The following is a 24,385-nucleotide window of genomic DNA, read 5'->3' on the forward strand; positions in this document are numbered from 1 at the left end:
ACAGTTAAGAAAAAAGGCAAAGGCAACTGAATCTGACAAATGCTTGACAAAGAGCTGGAAAATTTGAAGAAAGAACAGAGTAAAGGAGGTTGAAAACAGTGAAGAAAGGTAAGTGAACAGGTCAGGTTTGACCTGATTCATCAAGTGTTTTTGAATGACTTGTGGGTTAACATTCTGACTGCAGTTGTAGACAAAGACGGTTTGATTCATAAACTCAATGTGAGAACTTAAAAGCACACCTCTTAAGAATTCTACCTTAAAAACAAAATGCTTCCAGTTGATATAAAAATAATTAAACTCCAACACAAATAGCATGTTGAAGAGGAATGATGGTGCTTTCATTTAGTCTCAGACCTGGAAGAAAGGATTTGCCTGTATATTTTTAAAATCATCCCAAACACGGACCTGACAACACCTGAGCAAACTTTCTCCTTGGCTGTCACTTCAAGAGAAATTCCCTGAACATTAATATTTATTTTGGAATGTGAAAGATTTATGTATGTCTTTAGGAATACAAATAAATCTTGAAATGCAAATATTCCACATTTAGGAATAATAAATACGTATTTAAAGACTCCTAATATAGTTTATAACTTAGACAGGTATGACTTAGTCATATTATAGTTAATTCTTTATTAGTAAGAGAAATATTATCAACATGTTACTATTAGATTTAACTAAACATGCTTTCAAATCATAATTCTGAAACATCACTATGGTCTATATTTGCTTGAAAATATCAAATTTAGGATTTGTTATCTTCACTATCATTTCAGACGCAAGAACTTTAATTTATTTTAACACTATCCAATATAATCAAGTTACTGGATTATTGAACAAACTACCAGCTCTATGTTTAGCAGGGGTTTTGGAGACAGACCAGATTATTAAATGTTCAGGCTTATTGTAAATATTTGAAAAAATATATCTTGCATTGCAATGAGTATAGTTTGCCACCAGAGAGAGCTCACACGCTGCGCTTTATTAAAGACAGCAATTCTCTCCTTTTCACCTAGATAGAAAATCTCTATCTGAAACACCTGCTACATTGTGGAAAAAAACAAACACAGCTATGTTTATTTACAACATCCACAGTCAACTCCTATATATGAAACTTTCAGGTGTTTGGAACCTGAGAAATCATTTATTCCTGGCACAGAAAGTGTTAGTGGTGAAGTTTTAAAGAAAGATTTCCATGAGAGAAAGGCTCAGGTTGTATGTGTCCAGTGAACCTTGGTGCTAAGAGGAAGACCTCCTCATATCCTAGAAATAAAGGTGTTTTTTCAAAACAATTCAAATGACACTTTCCAGTATCATCATGTTACCAAACTGAGGGACAGTCAAGAACAAGTCATCTGACAGACCAACATGCTAAAGAAATACTCTGTAATAAATGGAACTTGATAAGAATCTTAATATATTCACAATATCCTTTGATTCCCACTTGAAAGAATTTTTATTTCTTAACCAAGGCCACTTCATTTAATGAAAATTTAGATAACCATAGTAAATACAATTTTCAATTCATCAGTATCTAGTCCCTCCTCCTCCCCACTATTGTGAGAAGTAAACTAAATAAAGAAACACATACACTCAAGTTTATCCTCGGGTCTTCCTCTTTCAAGGAGAGACAGGTAACAGACAATGTCCTTCAGATGAATTACTTCTGGAGAACATGAATTTGCAGGAGAAGTACGGGGTGGGGTGATGGCACCTTTATTCATTCTCAAACCTGGGGAAAAAACATATTTGTCTTTATATTCATAAAAATATCCACACTGCTTTCAAAGAAAAACAACAACTAAGAAAATAGATAATGCAAAGACAATGGAAAGAGCTATATATTTTTAGGTTATATAATAACCAAATTCTCAGGAACTCTAGGATAGCAGAGTCAGACATTTTCTATGATTGTTGTAAATAGTGCAGAGTTCTTCAGGATTCAGGGACACGGGGACTGCTCTGCCTGCCTACAGGAGGGTGTTAGGGTCAAATCCTCTTGTCCAGGGTAAGCTGGTAGGTGTATTTGAATGCATAAATAACTACTTTCCTCTTCCATCTTTCTGTGCTTTAGGAAGTGACAGCTCTAAATCAGCGAAGGAGATACAAAAAATTGGCCTTTCACAAAAAACTGAAGAAGAAACTTGAGTCTGTCACAATATGATTTATATGTTGATAATCAGGACTCATTCACTCATAAAAACTCATATTTATGTCAAATATTTGCCAGAACCGTGAATAAAACATCCTTTTTCCAATACATCCTTTTTCCTATCAAGAAATCTGCCCATGAGTAAGAAAGGGAGCATAAACAAAAATCTGCTTAAACATGACAGACATTTAATTAGAGAGGTGGGAACATATGACTGTACTTTAGTTTTAATATGGTTCATACTTTATTTCTGAAACCCATTCACTGTGCTTATTCCAAGACGAGGGTAGTGAACTCAGTGCCTGTTTGCAACAGCTGATGATTGTAGATTATCTGGCTGGTGATAATTGTACTGAAACTCGATTACATAAATGGTTAGTTCCACAGAGAAGCCTGTGAAACCAGATCATGTGTATCTGACATGGCCTGAAGGCAAGTCCCAATTGTCTTTTAAGGTTCATTTGGCAAACAAGAGGTGCTTGGGTGAAATGGTTAATGGACTGAATGTACTAGATTCCTAATCAACCAGGAGTTACTAGAATGGAGGGAATAATCCCATCCAAATACAATTCTATGAACCTAACCTAACCACATCTCTTGCTCTTGTCTATTTCCTTTGATGAATAACTTTGATGGAGTACCTGGCCTCTCCTCTAGCCATCTCAAGATAGCCATGCATATAATCTAATGGATTATGAAATTACTTCTATCATTCATTTATTGAGTGTCTAACATGTGGCAGGAATCAAGCCAGAGGCTTTAACATGTATGATTTCACTTAATTCCCACCTTAACTCTGTGAGGTAGATTACAATATTCCCACTTTACGAGCTTAGAGTTCTGCAGCTGGAAAATCCATCCCCTTTAATCTACACTAATGAATTACAGACTACTTTTGCTCAAGGCCAAGAGTAAGAAAAAATAAGAAAAACAATTTACATATTAATCCAGCAGAATCCTTTTATTCCCCCCACCCCATTTCTCATTACTAGTAGGTTCCATAATTGCCCCAATTTTTCTTTTCTATGTTAACCTATTGTCTTCTCTTTTATTTCATTCTTAAAATTCTGTCAAAGACCCTCTAAATTGAATTCACCACCCATTAGTGGGTCAGAACTCACATTTTGAATAACACTGCTATAAATCTTTCCTTCATTTTCTTTTAACCAAAGTCTTATTTCAAATACAATTCTACGCTTCACATTGATTCTACTTCTGTTTATAGCTATTAAAAGAGACATATAATTATAAATTGATTTTTTCTTAGGAAAAATGTCACTGTATGTCTAATACAAACTAATAGAGTTATTTTTAAAAATAAAAGGCAGAGATTGAAGACAATCTTGAGTTTTAAAACACCTATATACCTTATTGGTTCTACCTAACCAACGAAAGCTTGGCCAACTGTAGGAATAAGCAGTTGTCTTTTATGATAAAAGACATTTTGGCACTAACCTTTGACATAGCCATAACTTCCAGACTTGGAAAGCACAGCATTTGAATTATGGTCGGATAAACTATGACCTAACTCATCCTGCATGATGAGCTAATCCTCTCTTCTCTGCTTTCCCATTATGGTACTGAAATGATTTAATCAGCTTGATTTAACTCTTACACAAAAACTTATAACAAAACAAGAAAGAAGGAAAAGAACATGTTATGACATTAATTTGAAAGAATGCCAACCATATTATACATTTTCAATGATTTAGAACACCTCCTGATCATTTGTTTGTATAAAACTAAAGTGCTTGGTATTTCATTATCAGCTTTCATAATAGTGAATATAAACAATATGGAGAATGTGAAAACCACATAATTTTTTGTTTGCCTTTCTTTTAAGTAATGTACATATTGAACAGAAACATCCACATATAATTTACATTTAGCCCCATCTTTTTGGAAAAACATATTATTATACTAAGATTATTTTTATTTGACAAAATGAATAAATATTTTTCACTTTCTATTCACGACATGTTGTAAACTAAAAGCTTTGTCACATTCATGTCACAGTTTTATATTTAAAAGAATTTAAAGGTTATTTTTTTAAAAATATATGGGCTTATATAGCAATCACATTGGAGAACTAATCAACTTAACCTCAAATCCAGACAAAGATTTTTGTTATTGTTGTTCCTTTGTGAGAGATAAAGTCACAGAAAAAAAAATGTTAAAGACCTTTTTCTCAATTGCTTCATGACAAAAAATTGGGTAGAGCAGGACTTGACAGAATCCTGAGGTGCTGAACTGATGAAAAATGTCCTATGTTTGTTCCTGCTCCTACTCCCGTCCCCAAGATCAGCTCACTTTCTCTCATGTGGTGAAAATGTTTCTTCATATTTTCATTTAATTTTCTGAAAGCAGGCCCTGGGGCCTCAATCTGTCTTCATAGAGACTTTTCCAACCCTACTCTACCATTTATATATACTTGATATATATGTTTTCCCTTCCTTAAATCTGGCTTTAGGTCTTTTCCACAACTTAACTCCTTCATTGCTCTAAAATATTTCTTTTTCTTTCAAGAATACTGGCTAAGGTTGATGCAGAACACACAGGAAATGACATAAGTGGCAAACAAGAAGTTGCAAGCCCTGTTCCTTGACTCCTTTTCAAGGAGATGCTAAATGGAACCCTACATTCCTCTTCAGCAGCAAGAGCCTCTGATGAAAAGCCTCAGTATTCTACTTTCCATTAAGGAAGGCCATTTTAATCCATCTGATCTTTGGTAAAACTCTTTAGAATTGGAACTGAACACAAAGATAAGCAAAACAGTGGTGTTTCTTTTGCCTGGAGCGGTCAATAGTTAGCTCTAAAGATAATGTGACTAGTTGACACCCAGTTGACAGGTTTGCTGATGTGCCACAGGTTATGCTTCTTTGAATGCTGCGTCACAAAACTGAAGCAAGTGTATACACACACACACCATTTATGTCCACATACCAATGTACATCTATTGCACTGTACAACAAAGCACAAAATAAAGTGAAAAAAATACGCACTGTAACTAGAGTGTATTAGTTCACTCAGGAAAAAAATTATCTTGTACTTTGAGAGCATTTTTCTGTTTGATGATGATTTTAGTGTGTGTCTGTGTGTATGTATATATATATCTTCTAATATATAAACATTCTTCAAAGTTTTAACTATAAAAATAGTTCGCATTAGTTGAGTATTGCCTGCTATTATCACATTCTTCAAGAAAATGATTTTCATTGTACTTCAAACTAGACACTCCATTTCCTGCAACAAAAAGCTAAGAAGTTTTGTTTTAGCAGATACTTTTAACTCCAGTTTCAAGGTTCAATTATTAGCAAATAAGTTTTGGGTACATGTTCAATTATTGCCTCTGCTGCATTGTGTTTTATTTTGAAACACATGTAGCTCAGATAATGAAAAGGTATCACTATATCCAGTGTTTCCCCTCATCTATTAAAATGGAATATTCAAAACTAATAACATGAATTACATTTCTAAACTTACAAGGCAAAAAACCACCTGACAATTTGGATTTTCTATTTTTTAATACCGGTTCAATTTTCAGAAATTTATCAGGCTTAGACACAAGCCTTGTCAGAGTATAGTCATTGTCAGAGTATTGTCAGAGTATAATCATATTTCCACTATCCTTAGTAATAGTCATGATTAGTAGCATAGACAATAAAAAGTAAGAAAAATTGTTTCGTATTGTCAGACATATCATGATTTTCAGAGTTAACCTTCCAATTATGCTTGTCTTAGGATAGTATTATATATACATATTTTTTATTTTTTATGCTTACACAAACTGGCAGCAAAATGAGATAGACTGGGTTACAAATCAATAAGGAATGTAAAATATGCATCAAGTGAGGACAGGCAGTGGGATATCTTCCCTGACAAGAGACTGGGTCAGCAAAGTATCTGGATTTCATCTGTTTGGACATTGGCAAAAACCCCAAACAAGAAATTATAAGGAGAAGGGCTCAAAGCACAGGTCTTTGGGGGTAACGTTCTAGAAGCACATTTGTGCTTCTATTCTGTACTGTGCTGTACTGTACTGTGAAGAAGCAGTAATTATAACATCCCTAGCTGTGTGCCAACAACACTTAAACACAATGGTAGGGTCTGATTTGACACTACAATTTTATTTTAGAGACAATAGGGTGAAAAATCAGAGAGTAAAGCAAACCTCTGATGGTCACATAGCAATCCAGGGAGCCAAGGGCTGGAGACAGGATATCTAATTCCTGACATTAAGGTCTTTCCAAGTCAGTAAAAACAAGATCTATGTCAGTTCTTTACAGGAGAATATTCTACAATGATAGAAATATTCTGTAGGTGTACTGTTCAATATGGTAGTTTTAACCATACATGGCTGTTATGCATATGAAATATGGCTGTTATGACTGAAAACTGAATTTTCATTTTATTAACTTGTTAACTAATTTAAATTTAAATTAAATAGGTACATTGGGCTAATGTCTACCATATTCGACAGTACTGGTGACATATTGTCTGCTGAAAGTAAGAGAATAAAACTACCATGTATTAAAAAAAAGGAGTCATGATAACAATTTTTATTTGTGTTATATTAAAGAGAAATCCCAGTTCCACTTCTGGAACAACAACAACAAGAAGAAAAACAAAAAACAAAGAAACAAAACCCACAAAGAGACCCATAAATAAACAACCTTATGGCTGGGGTGACAGTAGCAAAATAAATGAGGCAGAGTGAGAGATACAGGCTTCCGGTTACAGAATCACTAAGTCACAGGAATAAAAGGTACAACATAGGATATACAGTCCATGATAGTGTAATAGCATTATATGGAGACAGACGGTAGTACACTTGTGGGTGAGCACAGAGCACATAACCTGTAAGCATGTTGAATCACTTTGCTGTATACCTGAAACTAATGTAATGTTGTATGTCAACTATACTTCAATTAAAAAAAGTAAAAGTTATGAAGATGGGGTGTGAGGAGGGGAATTTCAGGACCATGGTCAAAAGGTACAAACTTCCAGTTATAAGATAAATACGTACCAATGATGTAATATATCTGATGACTATAAGTAACACTATTATATGATATAACTGTATATGCTAGTTGTTAAGAGAGTAGACCCTAAGAGTTCCCCTTATAAAGAAAAAAATTAACAGTCGATTCTAATAGTTCTCATTATAAGAAGAACATTGTTTTTGTTTTTGCTTTTGCCTTTGTTCTTTATTGGATCTGTACAAGATGATGGATGCTACCTAAACTTATTGTGGCCATCATTTCACAATATATGTAAGTCAAACGAGTATGCTGTTCACCTTAAACTTGTACAATGATATGTGTGAATTATATCTTAATAAAACAAACAAAAAATCCAAACAAACAAAAAGAAATCCAAATTAATACTCCATAAAATTTACTGTACTCTTTCAGAATGATCAACATTTTAGGGAAAAAAAAGACAGTGAATTTGATTTTTCCCTATGTCTGCAAACTAAAATGCTGGAAAACAACCTATTTAATGAATAATGGTAACAGCTGGCATTCACTGAACACTTATAATATACATAATACATTATGTGTTTGAGTCCCACAGTACCCAGTAAGATACATGAACGTTATTATCTCCATTTCATATTTGGGAGAACAGAGGCAAAGGCAAGTAGTATGGTTCCAATTCAAAAGGCAATCTGAATTGAGATTTTATGCTTTAAGTATAATTCTGTGGGGTTAGAGAGAAAAAATAAATCAGAGATACCGGTCTCCTAACTCTCAATAAATGACCTTTTGTATTAAGAGTCTGGTTTTCAGGACTCTTAAGAGTATGTACATTGATTATTTCATAAACCTTTGGAATGAAATTAGAAATCCTAGTCATGGCTGAGAGCTCTAAATGTTACTCTTGCACTCAGATCATTTCTTGGGCCATTCATTATAAAATACAATTGTGAGATGTTCTTATATATATACATATTTTGTATGTATAGAAATAAACATGCATATTTACATATTTACCAAATCTTTACCAGCATTTTCTTATAGGGAAATGGATTCTGGATATCTTTTCTTTTTGTTTATCTGTGTTATCTAATAGGTGTACAACTAGCATGCACTTTATAAATATAAACCAAATAGATATTAAGAACCTTTCATATTAGTCACGTAAAACCAGGTCCTAGGATATAGCATTGACCACAGAAAATTTGAAAAATCCCATTTTTATAGGGTTTTCATTCTAATGGATCAAAGCCAATGCTCATTTTTACAGCTATTCCTAGGTATTTTAGAGTACATCACAAGTTAAATAAAGTTATGACTCATTTGGGACTCTGAAAAGTACTAAATATCCTATTTGCCTTTATTTGAATAAAAAAACTATAAATGATATTCATGAACATACAATGCAACAATCTTAAGATAATATTATCATTTATATATGCAATCATTAACATGTAAGTGCAAATACAAAATCCATTTATATTTGGTGAATAAATCTAATGGTAAAAATGGCAAATTTGAAGACCAACATTTTACTTAGAATATTCAGATAGGAGAATAAAGAAACCTGTATAATCAAACTCAATATATTCAAACCTATTTAGTAATTAAAGGGGAGATTTAGGGGAACTGTTCCTGTACTGACAGTAATTTTATCCTAAATGGTGCCTTGAAGTGTAGATTTTTCTGTGGTTTCAGTTAAGAGTTTTCAGGGTTTCAAGATAAAATATTTATTGGAATAAAATAATTTGTGGATTACTGCCACTAATAATAATTGTAAGAGAAATTTGGTACTATAAAAGCATAAGATATGTAATGGTTGATGTAAATAAAAGCTACTTAGCCAATGGATAGGAATTATTTTATCTTTATTTCTACAGCATTTCTATATAAGTATGTAAGTATATCCACATTAGCGAAGACACAAATATATCTTAAATGTCTACTATGTGACAAGAAGTTCCCTATCTTATAGTCATGTAAGCCTTGTACTCTGTTCAGTTTGTGCTCTACAAGACCCTGTCTGCCCTTTTTTGTATTGTGGAAACTGAAATAGTTTATTAGACACAAAAGACCTATAAAGGAAGCTACGGTGAAAATATACATGCACATACACACACACATACATGCACACAAATTTTTAATATCCTCAAGACAGTCCTGATAAGAGTAATAATTCCTTCTCAGCACAATTAATGAAGTGTGTCTTTTGGCAAGAACATCCAGTAAGGGCATTTGGCAAAAGAATATTTTCCCCAAGGTTCAAGTACCTCATTTTCATTGTACATTTTTCTGTTGTTAATTTGATTAACTTCCTTATGAACAAGAATAAATTCTTTCTCCTTTTATGCCTAAAATTTTTACCTGTGGTCTGACTCTCTGGTTGTACAGAAAACATAAAAAGAACTACATTCCACTAATGATATTGTAGCTTAACAGCATACATCAATTAACCATTGCCACACTGGATGGGCAAAGAGAGGGGCCAAAGATAAAGTACTATAACTCTTTCATTGGTAGCTATTATTATTCTCAATCTTAAATATCTTCTTGACTTTTTTGTACCTTTAGCCTCATGTCCCTTCGTGACAGCTTCCACACTGCTGTCAGTATGATTATTTTTTATGAAAATTTTCAATGTTTTATTTTTGAGAGAGAGAGCGCAAGCAGAGGTGGTGGGGAGGTGGGGTGGGTAGAGAGAGACGGAGACACAGAATCTGAAGCAGGTTCCAGGCTCTGAGTTATCAGCACAGAGCTCAATGCGGGGCTTGAACCCACAACCACGAGATCATGACTTGAGCCAAAGTCACATGCTTAACCAACTAAGCCACCCAATTGCCCCCAGCAGAGTGATTATTTTCTGACTTAAGACAATATATCAACTCTCCAATTTCTCCATGGGCCCTTGGCTCCCTCCCTGGCCTCTTCTCCAGCCATCTCTTCCAGTCACTTCATCTGCCCCATCCCAACAACTCAAGGCATAGACCCAGATCTCTCAGTACTGAGCAAGCCTACCTTCCTCTTACTCATCAAGCCCACTTACCCCTAACTCCTAAGGCCATAGGACTCTGATCCTACCAGGACCAGTTCCGCAGCCCCACCTCCAGGCTGTGCCCAATACTTCCAAGGTCATGACTACCATCTGCTCTGGGACAATCAAAAATGATCTCCTTGTGATCCTCATCCCAGTTTTAGTCTTTCATGAAAAACTCAGGACTTCCAGTCATCCTCAGTTTCAACTTGTACTTTCTATCTAGTCAATGTTTGCTAAGAGAACTCCTCACATTACCTTCTGACATGCTATATATATTTTTTTTATTTATTTATTAAAATGTTAATGACTATAGGGGAAGGGAAGTAGTTCCATTTTGCTCACTGAAATTTGAATAGTGTGGGGGGCACATTGTAAGTGATTAATAAATATTTGTGAATGATATAAAATATCACTCAGTCATAAAGAATGAAGTCTTGCCAATTTCAACAACATATATGGATCTAGAGAGTATAATGCTAAGCAAAACAAGTTAGAGAAAGACAAATACCATATGATTTTAGACTGATGTGAAATGTAAGAAACAAAACAAATCAGCAAAGGAAAAGAGAGAGAGAGAGAGAGAAAGAGAGAGAGAGAGAGAGAGAGAGAGAAACCGGGAAACAGACTCTTTACTCTAGAAAACAAACTGATGGTTACCAGAGAGGAGGTGGATGGATGGATGGATGGGTGAAAAAGGTAATGGGGATGAAGAAGGGCACTTGTGGTGATGACCACTGAGAAATACATGGAACTGGTGAATCACTATATTGTACACCTGAAACTATTACAGTATTGTAAGTTGATTATACTGTATTTAAAATTTATTTAAAAACTTAAAAATAGGGGTGCCAAGGTGGCTCAGGTGATTAAGCATCCAACTTCAGTTCAGGTCACGAACTCGCAGTTCATGAGTTCAAGCCCTGCATCATGCTCTGTACTGAGAGCTCAGAACCTGGAGCCTGCTTTGGATTCTGTGTCTCCCACTCTCTCTGTTCCTCCCCCACTCACTCTCTGTCTCTCTGTCCCTCTCTCAAAAATAAATAAAAATATTTTTTTAAATAAAAGAAAAATTTTAAGATAAATATTTATGAATGGAATAATACTGAATGTCTTATATAGTTCACACACTATCCTTTGACAGGGCACTTTTATTTAATTTTTTAAAGGTTTACTTTTGAGAGAGAGAGAGAGAAAGAGAGACAGATGGAGCATGAGTGGGAGAGGGGCAGAGAAAGAGGGAGACACAGAATCCCCGAAGCAGGCTGCAGGCTCTGAGCTGTCGGCACAGAGCATGATGTGGGACTCCAACCCAAGAACCATGCAATCATTACCTGAGCTGAAGTGGGACACTTAAACGACTAAGCCACCCAGGAAGCCCAGGCAATGTTTTTTATTTGAGTACATGTTTTCTCTTCTTGAATCTCCCTTCCATCCTCTCCAACTGGTACCTATCACTACCTCTATGTAAATTAGATAATTTTAATTTATGGTGAAAAAGATGATCATGATAAATAGATGACAACTTTTATTTTATTATATACTTGATTACCTAATTGTCTGTTTTTCTTCTTGGGTCTGAAGGATCTTCAGCTTTCTGGTGGAATTCCTGGGACATAATATGGTTTAGAAAAGAATGGTGGAATGCATGAATTAATGTAATAAAATGAACAGACAAAGAATTAAATGGCACACCTGGCCAACTCACTACATGGTCTGATATAAAGGGTGCTAGGAAAATCTTCTCTTTCTGTCCTATAAAACTAATAATAACAACAAAAAACACTTATACTGACCTATAGCTAATAACAGGTAGTGTTGTGGAGTCAACATTTTAGACATTGTGGAACCAATGGAAATATACAGTATAAGTGTCTGAAGCAGGTAACAAATCAATTACATTCTCTTTTAATTACTATATTTTTAGAAAAAGCAGAAGTTACTAATGACTACTGCTAAGTGCTATCCTATACAATAAGAACAGTAATTTAGTGGAGGATAGTTAATTCCCAGTGCTGCTGTGCAGAGTTGGCCTAGGTGGAAGTCGGGGAGGAGCAGGGATGCACCAGCTATCTTACAGGAGGAAGATGGTGTGACTTTACAAGGGTGCCGGGCTTGCCTTCCAGTTGCACAGTCTAAGTATCTCATCTTATTGATCATTGCATTCTTAGCATGGAGCACAGCATGTGCTATTCAATTACAATGAAACATTAGCCGAGGCTTCAAAGAGTTGGGTTTTGCTGTGAGTTAAGGGCAGAGCAAGACTCACGCAGGAAATGAGAGTTCTGAGTAACCACAGCAGACATAAGCCAGAGTGAACATTTAGATATGAAAAGGAGCGGGGGTGCATTGGTCAGGACACAGAACAGGGACTATAAGCAGATGCACAAGCTACATGACATTGTATTTACTACTAGGAAACTCAGGTTTCATCGTCTTCTTAACTGTACTGCCCAGACCCTGAGTTCCATTAAGGGGACCTTGTGGAGGGGGAGGTGTCTCAAAAGATAGGGGAAGACTATGACTAGGACTCCCTGTACAAAAATTTAAAAACTTCCCACAAGGTGATCATGAAGGTCTGAAACTTGGAAACCCAAGAGTAAAATAACCAGGCTGCTGTGTGGAGCACATTGTGGAGATGTCAAGTCAGGGTCCAGCTGGGAGCCATGCCAGGGGATAGCCTAAGACACAAACAATGATGGATAAAAATGACAAAGAATGTTTGAAAAGAATAAGTTATCATGAGCAACAGAGAGTATTTTGTGATTAATTAAACATGAGGCCTGAAGCAGTGGAGGGTGTAAGAGACCAATACTTTAGGATTGGAAAACTGATAGATACTTGGGTTCCACTCACCAAGAGAGGAGATAGGAATTGAAGCAGGTTTGGGTAGAATATAATTATTTGACTTTCAGACATATTTAGTTCAATTTCTATGGGATATCCAGATGAAGAGTTCCATCTGGAATATAGTTAATATATATTTTCTTAGAGCTGAAGAAACAGTTCTGTGTTGCATGGGGAATAATTGAGGTACTTTATGTTATTTTGTACGCTGTGAAAAAAATCACCTATTGAGAATGAGGAGAAAGAAATGAATAAGCTAAAGGATGTCTGAAAATTTTAACCTAATTGAGCTAGGAGACAGTATCAAAAATGAGTACTTTTTAAGACAGATTTTTTAAAAAGGTGTAAAGGTGTTAAGGCCATGTTAATATTGAATGGTAAGAATTTGTAGGCAACAATCTGCATATTTATAAAATTTCTCTTGGGTTATTCTTATTGTTTGAGTTGTACGGACTGAAATATGAGATAATATTGATTCATGGTGGAAGGTATATGAGCCACTTGCAAAAAAGCAAAGGTTCCACATGACTTAACAATCCTGTAATGAGAATAGCTCAGGTAATAGACTCTAGTGATGAAGGTAAAATCAGAAGTTAGTCTCTCAGGCCAGCAAAGAGGTGAGGAGTTAGGGACGTGACATTTATGGTGAAGCAGAAGAAGTGAGAAATATGGAAATATATATAGTGTTAGGAATATCTTCAAAAATTAAAAGTCTAACCTGTGAACAGGAAAAATAATCAGCTTACATTTTAAGTAGGTGACAAAAGGCACTTATACTGCAACAAAATATACTCCCCCCCCCAAAAAAATCATTCACTACACAAAATACCAGATGGATCAGTAGCTACTACAAGTTCAACAAAAAATAACTACACACACACACACACACACACACACACACACATACACACACCCCTTTATACCTCTTTATACTCATTTAAACATTTTTATTCTATAAAAACTAAATGTTTTACATTCACCATATCTCCGATACTTGAATATTGTTCATTAACATTAACATTTTTCCCAATTTAGTCTTGCTTTTTATTGAGAAACCATTGTTGTTTAGTTTATATACAGAGTCAAGAATAGTGATCATATTCCTGTTGATATTGTAGTAATGCAATATGGTGAACTCTAAGAAGGGATAAACAAAACAGATTATAGCTCTCTTGTATTCAATATTAATTTGTGATTTTTCAGCCACAAATACATCTTGTGTACATAACAGATTATTGCAAAGTAGGGTTCTAAAAATAAACATACATTTACTTTTCACTGTCAGTGGTAAGTTTCAAAGAATATGGCGTTAAAAACAGGGCTATGAAGGACACCATGCACTTATGTTTTAAAATGTGGAGACCAAGTTTTGAAAAGGAATTCCAGTTTTATTTTTTTGCTACATGAGAGTTACACAGCCCATCTTGCAATTCCTTTTCAAGTAGATCTGTGCAGATTATGTGGCTGTCCCAAATGAAGTACAAGCTGTTACCCTTTTTTTTTCCATTTTGGAAACTGATTCGATTTCTACTCCTTGTAAATCTGGCATCTTCTGTGTAATACTACATGCTATTTGAAGAAAAGAGAGCTTGAGATTTTCACTTGTTACAAGCCTGCCTAATTAATTAGAATCTCTCCCCTTCATCCAAGTCTGACACAATTACTCAGATTGAAAAATGTTCCCCTTGCTTCTTTGTCAAAACTCAAGAACAGTATTGCTTCATCTGAAATTAAAAAGACAATTTTTATTTTATTTAGTCTATGGTATGTACAACCTATTTATAGCATGAAATGGAGAACAGAGTTTTAATTTCTCGATCACAGTAAGCAACTGTCCCATTTTAAAATGTTCAGTCCCAAACACTGGAAAGCTCTGATAGCACACTGTGAGAACACACAAAATAAGACTCAGAGAAAAACAAGCGGGGGGAGTCCTTTCAATTCATGATACAAAGGGAATTATTTAAGTAACTAAAATATTTTAAGGGTAATTAAAGATTATAATAAATGCACTCTTTGGTATACAGTTCGAAGGGATCAAAATATATCATATGGAAGGTGTACAGTTGTTTTTAGAAAAGCCCACACCTAACACATCAGATAAAGACTTAGTATCCAAATCTATAAAGAACTTAACAAACTCAACACCCCAAAAAATAAATAATCCAGTGAAGAAATGGGCAAAAGACACTTTTCCAAAGAAGACATCCAGATGGCCGACAGACACATGAAAAAATGCTCAACATCACTCATCATCAGGGAAATACAAATCAAAACCACAAGAGATACCACCTCACACCTGTCAGAATGGCTAACATTAACAACTCAGGCAACAACAGACATTGGCGAGGAAGCAGAGAAAGAGGATATCTTTTGTACTGCTGGTGGCAATGCAAGCTGGTGCAGCCACTCTGGGAAACAGTATGGAGGTTCCTCAAAAAGTTCAAAATAGAACTACCCTACGACCCAGCAATTGCACTACTAGGTGTTTATCCAAGGGATAAAGGTGTGCTGTTTCAAAGAGGCACATGCATCCCAATGTTTACAGCAGTGTTATTGACAATAGCCAAAGCAAGGAAAGAGCCCAAATGTTCATCGGCTGATGAATGGGTAAAGAAGATGTGGCATGCACACACATACACACACACACACACACAGACACACACACACACACACACACATATACACAACAGAATATTACTCGGCAATCAAAAAGAATGAAATCTTGAGAAGTTCGGGTGGCTCAGTCACTTAAGCAACCGACTTTGGCTCATGTCATGATCTCACAGTTTGTGGGTTCAAGTCCCGTGTTGGGCTCTGTGCTGACAGCTCAGAGCCTGGAGCCTCCTTCAGATTCCGTGTCTCTTTCTCTGCCCTCCCCCAACCCCTGCTTGTGCTCTGTCTCGGTCTCTGTCTCTCAAAAATAAATAAAAGTTAAAAAAAATAAAAAAAGAATGAAATCTTGCCATTTCCATTTAGTGGATGGAACTAGAGTGTATCATGCTAAGGGAAATTAGTCAAGAAAGACAAATATCATATGACTACAATTATATGTGAAATTCAAGATACAAAAGAGATGAACATAATGGAAGGGAAGCAAAAATAATATAAAAACAGGGAGGGGGACAAAACATAAAAGACTCTTAAATACAGAGAACAAACTGAGGGTTGCTGGAGGGGTTGTGGGTGGGGGCATGGGGTAAATGGGCGAGGGGCATTAAGAAGGACACTTGCTGCGATCAGCACTGGGTGTTTTATGTAGGGGATAAATCAATGGATTCTACTCCTGAAATCATTATTGCACTATATGCTAACTAACTTGGATGTAAATTTAAAAAATAAGAAAAAAAAATCTTCCACCGACATATGTATAATCACTTGAGGAAGAGACATTATGTCTTTAACAGAAGGGAAAGGAGCATGGACTCTTCATCACACTGCCTAAGTCTTAGTTATGACTCAACCACCTATTTCTTAATTACGTGTTCCAGGGTTTTTTATATATATATATATTGGAGTGTCGGTTATTAAACATCTATCCCTTTACTCACATTTTGATATTCTACTTAGTGATGTAAGGGCTTGAAGTCGCTAGACCAGGGGCTCCCTTGGGATCCCTGGGCCCTTTCGGGGAATCTGTAAGGTCAAACGATTATCAGTGATAATTGTGAGATATCACATTTGCTTTTTTCACTATAATTTTCTCATGACTGTATAGTAGATCTTTTATGAGGTTGCATAACATAGGATACAGCGAAGAAACACAGAAGCAGATACGAAGCCAGAGGTTAAAGAGATTTGCAACGATATAAAACAATGCCACTCTTCTCACAATTTTTTTGTTTTGCTTTTGAAATTATTTTTCAGAAAAAAATGTTATTTTTGTTAACATGTAATGGGTTGATTATGGTTACTTTCACAATGTCTCATCTTTAATGTGGTTACAATAGATATCATCCAAGCTCTTTGGGGTCCTGAAAGTGTCCTGAGACCAAAGAACTTGAGAAACTCAGATGTACACTACGTTTCTCCATTGTGAGCTGGATTCCTATCAAGTTAACAGGGGGCACTAGAGAGACATGACAAGAAAGAAAGGAGAAGGGGCTGGTTCCTGCTCATCTACCTTCACTTCCTGTTAAATCTCTCAGGTATCTCACCCTCACAGCACATGGTTCTGGGCAGAAGAGGCTCTAGTCACTAGCTTATATCCACATTGAAAAAGACAGAGGGAGCTCTGGCTACACAGTCCTGCACAGACCTCGGAGATGCTCCTCTGATGTCTGACTGCCAAGCTGCAGGTTCCTCTTGAGTTCCTGAGCTATAAAACTCAGAAGGAAGCAGCCCCTTCACAGAAGTCCCAGGGTGAGATCTGCCAGGCAACACCTTCCCCGCAGAACCTTGTGTCCCAGTTCCAAGACGTCCTTTCTCCAAGCTTCTGAGTTTTGATTACTCCAACCAACACACTTCCTGTGGTTCTGCCTCTGCATAACCTCAGTATTTCTCATTGCTTTTTCAACCTTCCAACACTGTTTAACCAATCACCTCTTCTACACTCTCTAGAGTAATAGAGTGAGACTTCTGTTCTCCTGACTGGCTGGAGCTGGACACAATTAGCAACAGGTATTAATGCATGAGACATCTCTGAAAAGCTATTATGACAGAACCAATCATCTCTATGGTGACATTAAATTTTAAAAAAGTGTCCAAGAGAAAAATCAAAACTGTCTTCCTTGATAGCATATTGGAAATTTACACAAGTGATAAAAATATTATGTTTCCTACACATGATGGCTTTGTGACTACATTTTCATATATAAAGTGATCTATATTTATCTAGTCATTTAAAGGAGCACTTTTCCATATGTGATGGAAGTATCTCTTAAAATTATTACCTAAACACAGACTTCTAAGACTGTGAATGACAAGTGATGGATAATGAAAAAGTATATTTTCTTTAATGTTTGCTATTATTATATCAGAGATACTTTAAATATTTTGCACAGTCTTAGTATGACAGTATAAGTCTTGCAACAAAGATATTTCCTAAGCAAATAATCTCTTCTCTTATAGAGAACTTGATACCGATTTTCCCTTTGAGGTTTCTACTGTGTATACATACTTAAATAAATAATTAGACTTACCGCCTGAAAGGAGAGCTGGCTTACTTTTTGCCATTGGACTAGAATGAGGAAATTTGTTGCTAAATGACATGAACAGGTGTGCCGTGAAATCATCAGGAAGCTCTGCTTCCAGGAATGTCTTCATAAATAGCTTGAAACCTTCAAAATCTATTGTCTGAAAAAAAAAATTGAAACATATATTTTCAGACACAGCCAATGTTAAGATTTTTTATGTGCTATATTCAGAATCAACAGTAGTAGAAATGACCGCAAACATTCTTATATCCATGTCTACCAAAGGAAGGGGACTCTTTGAGAAATAGTTGCAGCCATCCTAGGCTAACAGTGGCGATTAGGTAAGTATATATCTTACCTGTGGTGGATGAGCTGGATTCCAGCAGGAAAGGCTGAAGCTTTCCAGTCACACATTTCTATTTCCAGAGTATCTTATCACTTAAAAAATCTCCTCTTTGAAACTTAGTTTCCTTTTCTGTAAATTGGGAATAATATTCCCAATCCTACAGAGTTGCTGTTATGATTAAATCAGGCAACTGACATGAACAGGCCAATTCAGTCATGAACACAGCATGAATACTGTGAAATAAAGGAATTTCTCTTGTCTCATTTCCCTGCCTCTAATGATGAGTCTTGCTTTTGACAAATGGAAAAAGGGGTTAATTATAAATTTCACCCTAGCACCAAAAAATCAAGTGATAGGAAATTCCAAAGTGAAATTCTAAAAGTTCCTATGCAAACTTTCAAAGAAACCTATTTCAAGAACTTTGCCCAACTATACTCACTGCAGGTCTATAAAAAAAAAAAACAAAACAAAACGAAAACACAGTTATTTCTTAGGAGAGAACCATTGATACATTGACAGTCTCCATGTCGACTTGGGGAAATAGTGGTGGGAACCACCTTCTATCCTTGAGTTAAGGAGAGGATTTCCCAGGAGCCACCTGGATATCTTGCTTTCTCCACACAGATGAGGACAGTGGACTGGACAGATCCAGGCAGGATCTTACTCTTGTCTGAAAACGGAGGACAAGAGTGCAGGTGCTTTAGGGCAAAGGCAAGTCAATGGCATTATATTGGGTTTGGCCAACGCCCTCATGACTGGAGGGACAATAAGGCACAAATATATCCTGGGGAATGAATGTAGACCACATGGAAGAGGCCAGTAGTTGATTTGAAGGGACTAAGAGACCTACTGAGAAGTAGCTGGAATTAAGTCACATCTGTCCAGATCAAGAGAGTGCAAGGTCAATGGTCCTCAGAAGAAGCCCTTAAAGGGCACTATTTTTTCTTATCCAGTTCAATGTAATTGAGATGAAACTAAAAATAGGGCAAAAATTAAATTTGGCTGATAAATGCTCTTAATTTTGGTCAAACTTCTGGTAGATGAGAATAAATTAATTCCTTAAAGTACTATTTTGGATAGAAAAAGTATTTGTTCTGTGTAATTATATTGGGATAAGATGGTACAGAATGACCAATTTTATTATAACATTATTTTGAATAAACCAAAAATGGAATATGACATACAGGGATATCATTACAGAAAGGGCATTTTTAAAGATCAGATCATGTGCCAATTAAGAATATGTACTAAGTATGTTTCTGTAGCTAATATAATTTCAAGCCAATAGAAACAAAACAAAAATGTCATGTTGTTTATTAATGGTTGCAAAACTCTGCATACACCTTAATCTGATATTTTTAGTTGGTTTAATCTTCCTGTGCTTATTCATAAAGAGCACTTCAGACATTTACAATGGAGGTAGTAAAAAGACTTCACTTTCTTCCATGGGGTACCTGGATGGCTCAGTCGGTTAAGCGTCTGACATCAGCTCAGAGCATGACAGCTCAGAGCCTGGAGCCTGCTTCGGATTCTGTGTCCTCCTGTCTCTCTGCCCCTCCCCCATTCATGCTCTGTCTCTCTGTCTCTCAAAAATAAATAAACATTTAATAAATTTTTTAATAAAAAAAGGAGACTTCACTTTCTTCTATATTTAATAGATCACCACCACTGCAAAATATTACACATTCTACTAGGAAGTGAAACACGTAATTAAAATCCATGAATAATACAAAAATATAAAGAATAGTCTCAGGTAGCGTTACTTCCAAAAAGCAGTTTGCTACCATGAACGAAACCAAAGTTTCCCAATACACTGATAAGGCTAACAGCCAGGCCACTGCATCAAAATTAGTTTTCTTTAGCAGAGACACCTACTCTTACTAGGTGTTAGTTACTCTTACTAACAGGGTTCCTTAGGCATGGCCTATTGTCAGAGATTCAATCCACATTCAACTGGATGAGTGAGCAGTATCGATAGACAATCCTCAAATGTGTGAAGCCCCATGGGACATTAGGAGTTAATTTTATTACAAAAATATAGGAACTTTGTGTAAAAAAAATAACATATTCATAGGCACTGTGGCCGGGAGCATGGTTATTTATATTCACTCTTGCTTCTGTGTCCTAAGCCTTAAGTAGTCAGCATTGTGTTTGCCAATATAACAGAAGACAACAGCATAGTTTTAAACTGAGACTTTGGATCTGCTCTCAGATTCAACACTTTCTAGCTGTGTCAAGGTGGGTGATTTACTAATTTCGCAATGCCTCAGTTTTTCCATCTCTAGATAACAATAACATAATACCTACTTTTTGGTCTATTAGCAATTTCAAATAGTCTTTGAAGAATAAGCCTCAAAACCACATTACCTTAAATGTTTTTGTATGCATTTGAATATCCTTTTTGGATATTTGTTTTAGAAAGCTAGTAACAAAACATGAACAAAGGACTAGAATCATTGACATTTATTCTCTGGATCTTCTTTTGGTACATGAATACATTTTAAAACCTAACTATTGCAAGGCAAGAGTTTAACATGATAACAGAGGAAAACAATAACAACCAACAAAGAAAAACGAAAGAAGAACTTCAGAATAAAATAATTTTGTAGCATATTCCAATATCTCTACTTGCTATTTGAGGGTTCTGGGGCAAGGAGTTTATCTGCTCTTTTATTTATTATTTTTTTTATTATCTTTTAATGTTTATTTTTGAGACAGAGAGAGATAGGACATGAGTAGGGGAGGGGCAGAGAGAAAGGGAGACACAGAATCTGAAGCAGGCTCCAGGCTCTGAGCTGTCAGCACAAAGCCCAATGCGGAGCTGGAACCCACAAACTGTAAGATCATGACCTGAGCCGACATTTGACGCTTAACTGACTGAGCCACTCAGGCGCCTCTATATGCTCATTTAAAGAAAAAATCTGCCACATCTCAAGTGGGTGTATTTTATAAAGCCTTACATAACCCAAGTAGACCCTCCTTGAAATTAGCACCTATAATTTAATAATGAAATACAGAAAAATAATCAATCAAAATGAATAGCATCCTTCCTTGGTACATCTTTCTTGGTCCTCAGGAAACATTCTAAAATTAAATGCTGCAGCTCTGCTGTGCTCAGTAAGCAAAAAGCAGCTTGGTTTTATTCTGACAGCTCTAAACCTTAATTTTTTTCATATAAAGTGATATATATATATATATATATATATATATATATATATGATCAACTATTTAGGATTGTCATCTAAATGTAATAATAAATCAGCATAAAGCACTTAAGATGCTCTTGGGCACGTGGCACGTAAAATAAATGAAATAATAAACTAATAGAAGGAAGTGCTGGTTTGAGGTTTAATGGATTTTTTATTATCTTAATTTGCCTTCCTCTTTGTTAGTCCAGAAAACCAGGAAAGTCACTACATCCTCCCGAATCAAACCTGCAGTTTCTGTGTTTTAGCTCTTTTGCTATAATTGTTCAGAATCAGGCAACATTGACAAATCACTGCTTTTAAAATGTGAGCATTTAGGGGCACCTGGGTGGCTCAGTCAGTTGAGCGACCGACTTGGGCTCAGGCCATGATCTCACGGTTTGTGAGTTCAAGCCCCATGTAGGGCTCTGTGCTGACAGCTCAGAGCCTGGAGCCTGCTTCCCATTCTGTGTCTCCCTCTCTCTCTCTGCCCCTCCCCCACTCGTGTTCTGTCTCTCTCTGTCTCAGAAATAAACATTAAAAAAAATTTTAAATAAAATAAAATGTGAGCATTTATTTATAAACAAATATCTTCTTAAAAAAAAATAAAAGTCTATTATTGGAATCATCATAAATTCCTCAGTTTTGAAAGTTTTCTACGAGATGACATCATCCCATTTATTACTTAAGTTTTACTGTTGATGTAAACTTCTCTTTCAAACTTCTTTACGCTGTTGGTGGAAGCAAATTTCCCCTGCCTTACATTTCAGTCATTACATACAATTTACAGTGTTATAAAACTCAAACTTCTTTAAAGCCAAAATTGAGCTGTTTCAGTTTTCCGATTCATGGAGCTAATTATTCTGCAATGCCTTTTCTCATTACCCTTGTCTCCTTATTTTCTTGTTAGTAAAAGATTTCCAAATATCTTTTAAATTCTATGTTGTCTAAAATATCTGTAAGTGTATACTGTTCTCAATATATACATTTTCCTTATTTCATGATTCAGTAGAACATTTCCAAATTTAAGTATTTTATTTTCTACTGCTGTCATGTAGCAGCATTAGAATTGGTTTTTGAAGATTGTGACCTTTAAATAGAATGAGATCACTTATATGCACATCAATGGAAACACTAATAAAAAAAAAAGTTGGGTTGGACTTAACTGAATGAGTGTTCAAAAATCAAATTGGCTATACGCTCGGAGACACACAGACCACACGATGTTGAAAATTTTGAGAACTGCTTTTTCATTTTTTTTTCTTAAGGAGCAGCCACAGACTATTTAGGGAGATAACATAGAGAATCTGCAAAGAATTCAGACTGAGGGAGCTGCTGAGATATTGTTGCCAAGTTGGCATGAATTCAAAACACATTTCTATATGCCTTTCATTATTATATCTGACCATCTGGGTCCTTTGTTTTTAAGTCCTAGTTAATTCTAAAGAAATAACACTAGTGTTCATCCAAGTAGATTCAAAGTGAATGAAAATAAATGTCATCGCTCTATCATTAATGTATTCTGGTGGTTTCAGGATGGAGATTTTCTCATATTCAGCAAATGTTCACTGTGCACCCACTTTATATGAGGCTCCGCCCCAGGTGTTTGGGTGAAGATGCTACTGCAACATGCGAAAATCCTTCCACTAGAGGCTAATCTTCTAACAAAGGATATAAGAAAATAGAGAAATAAATATGTTAAATGTACAATGTTTGACAGTGTTAAGTGTTGTAGGAAAATGAAGAAGGAAAATGGTTATGTATTTGGGAGGGGCACATGTAGTTTTAAATCTTATGATGAAGAAATGAGAATCTGTTCTTTGAATAAAGATTTAAAGGAGATGAGGGAGATAGCTTTGCACATATTTGGAGAGAGAACATCTCAGATAGGCAAAACAGGTAGTGCAAATGTCCTGAGGTATTAAATTGTTCCTGTTTTAAAGGAATTTATATAAAATCCAGTGAGGAGGAGCAGGAGAGCAGAGGAGGAGTGAGGGCAGACTAGAATAGTAGAAAATACATTCTCATATGTCTATTGTAGAAAATTAGGGGAGAAATACATCAACTGTGACAGGTATCACCTCACCACTTGAAACAGTCATATCATTGAAGTTTCAATTTAGGATATGGTACTGCAAATGGTCCATTCACAAATTCTAAATGTTGTGATAGATACAAGATACTATTTTTTTGAGAATATCGAGATTGGATCCTCAGTGCATTTATGAGAAACCTGTAAGAAGCTATTCAAATTTATGTGTTTAATTATGATAAAATGTAACTAAGTAAACTCATAAGTATCTATGTAAGTATCTTCTCAAACTTTTACATGGCTCCCTTGTAGGGCAGAGCAATTCTCGGAGTATCAAGGTGTAAAAGCCAAGCCCCATCATGAAAAGGAAGTTACTACATATTTCAACAATAATTAATACATAGTGAATATGATGTTAATAATACAGAATTATCAAAGGCATTTTATTATTCAGTTTGGTGGTAAATTTTCAAAACTGTTCTCTGGTTGTAGCATGATAAGAGGAAAATGGCTGCCTTTGTGTTGACAGGAAAAGGGAAGAGAAGCAGAAATACTGGTTGACATGTTCCTTCCATTCCTTGCTAACTGCCCTGGCATTTATGCAGTTGTGGGAGGCAGAACAGATACAACAGACACAATAACTCTAGGAGCAGGACAGCATTCTGGATGGTGGCCAGG

General features: G+C 35.7%; 1 protein-coding gene across 11 annotated transcripts in view; it reads right to left on the reverse strand.

Annotated features, from left to right (window-relative positions):
* DGKB (diacylglycerol kinase beta) overlaps nucleotides 1-24,385 on the reverse strand; it is a 945,456-nt gene that overhangs the window by 542,032 nt on the left and 379,039 nt on the right. For all 11 annotated transcript variants that reach the window (XM_045052433.1, XM_023250408.2, XM_023250411.2 and 8 more), the window contains 2 exons: nucleotides 18,151-18,304; nucleotides 1,592-1,732 (listed from right to left, as the gene is read on the reverse strand). In XM_045052433.1, the coding sequence (XP_044908368.1) occupies nucleotides 1,592-1,732; nucleotides 18,151-18,304 (295 nt within the window). The remainder of the gene's footprint in view (nucleotides 1-1,591; nucleotides 1,733-18,150; nucleotides 18,305-24,385) is intronic.

The sequence above is a fragment of the Felis catus genome, chromosome A2, assembly GCF_018350175.1.
Source record: "Felis catus isolate Fca126 chromosome A2, F.catus_Fca126_mat1.0, whole genome shotgun sequence".
NCBI classification, from domain to species: domain Eukaryota; kingdom Metazoa; phylum Chordata; class Mammalia; order Carnivora; family Felidae; genus Felis; species Felis catus.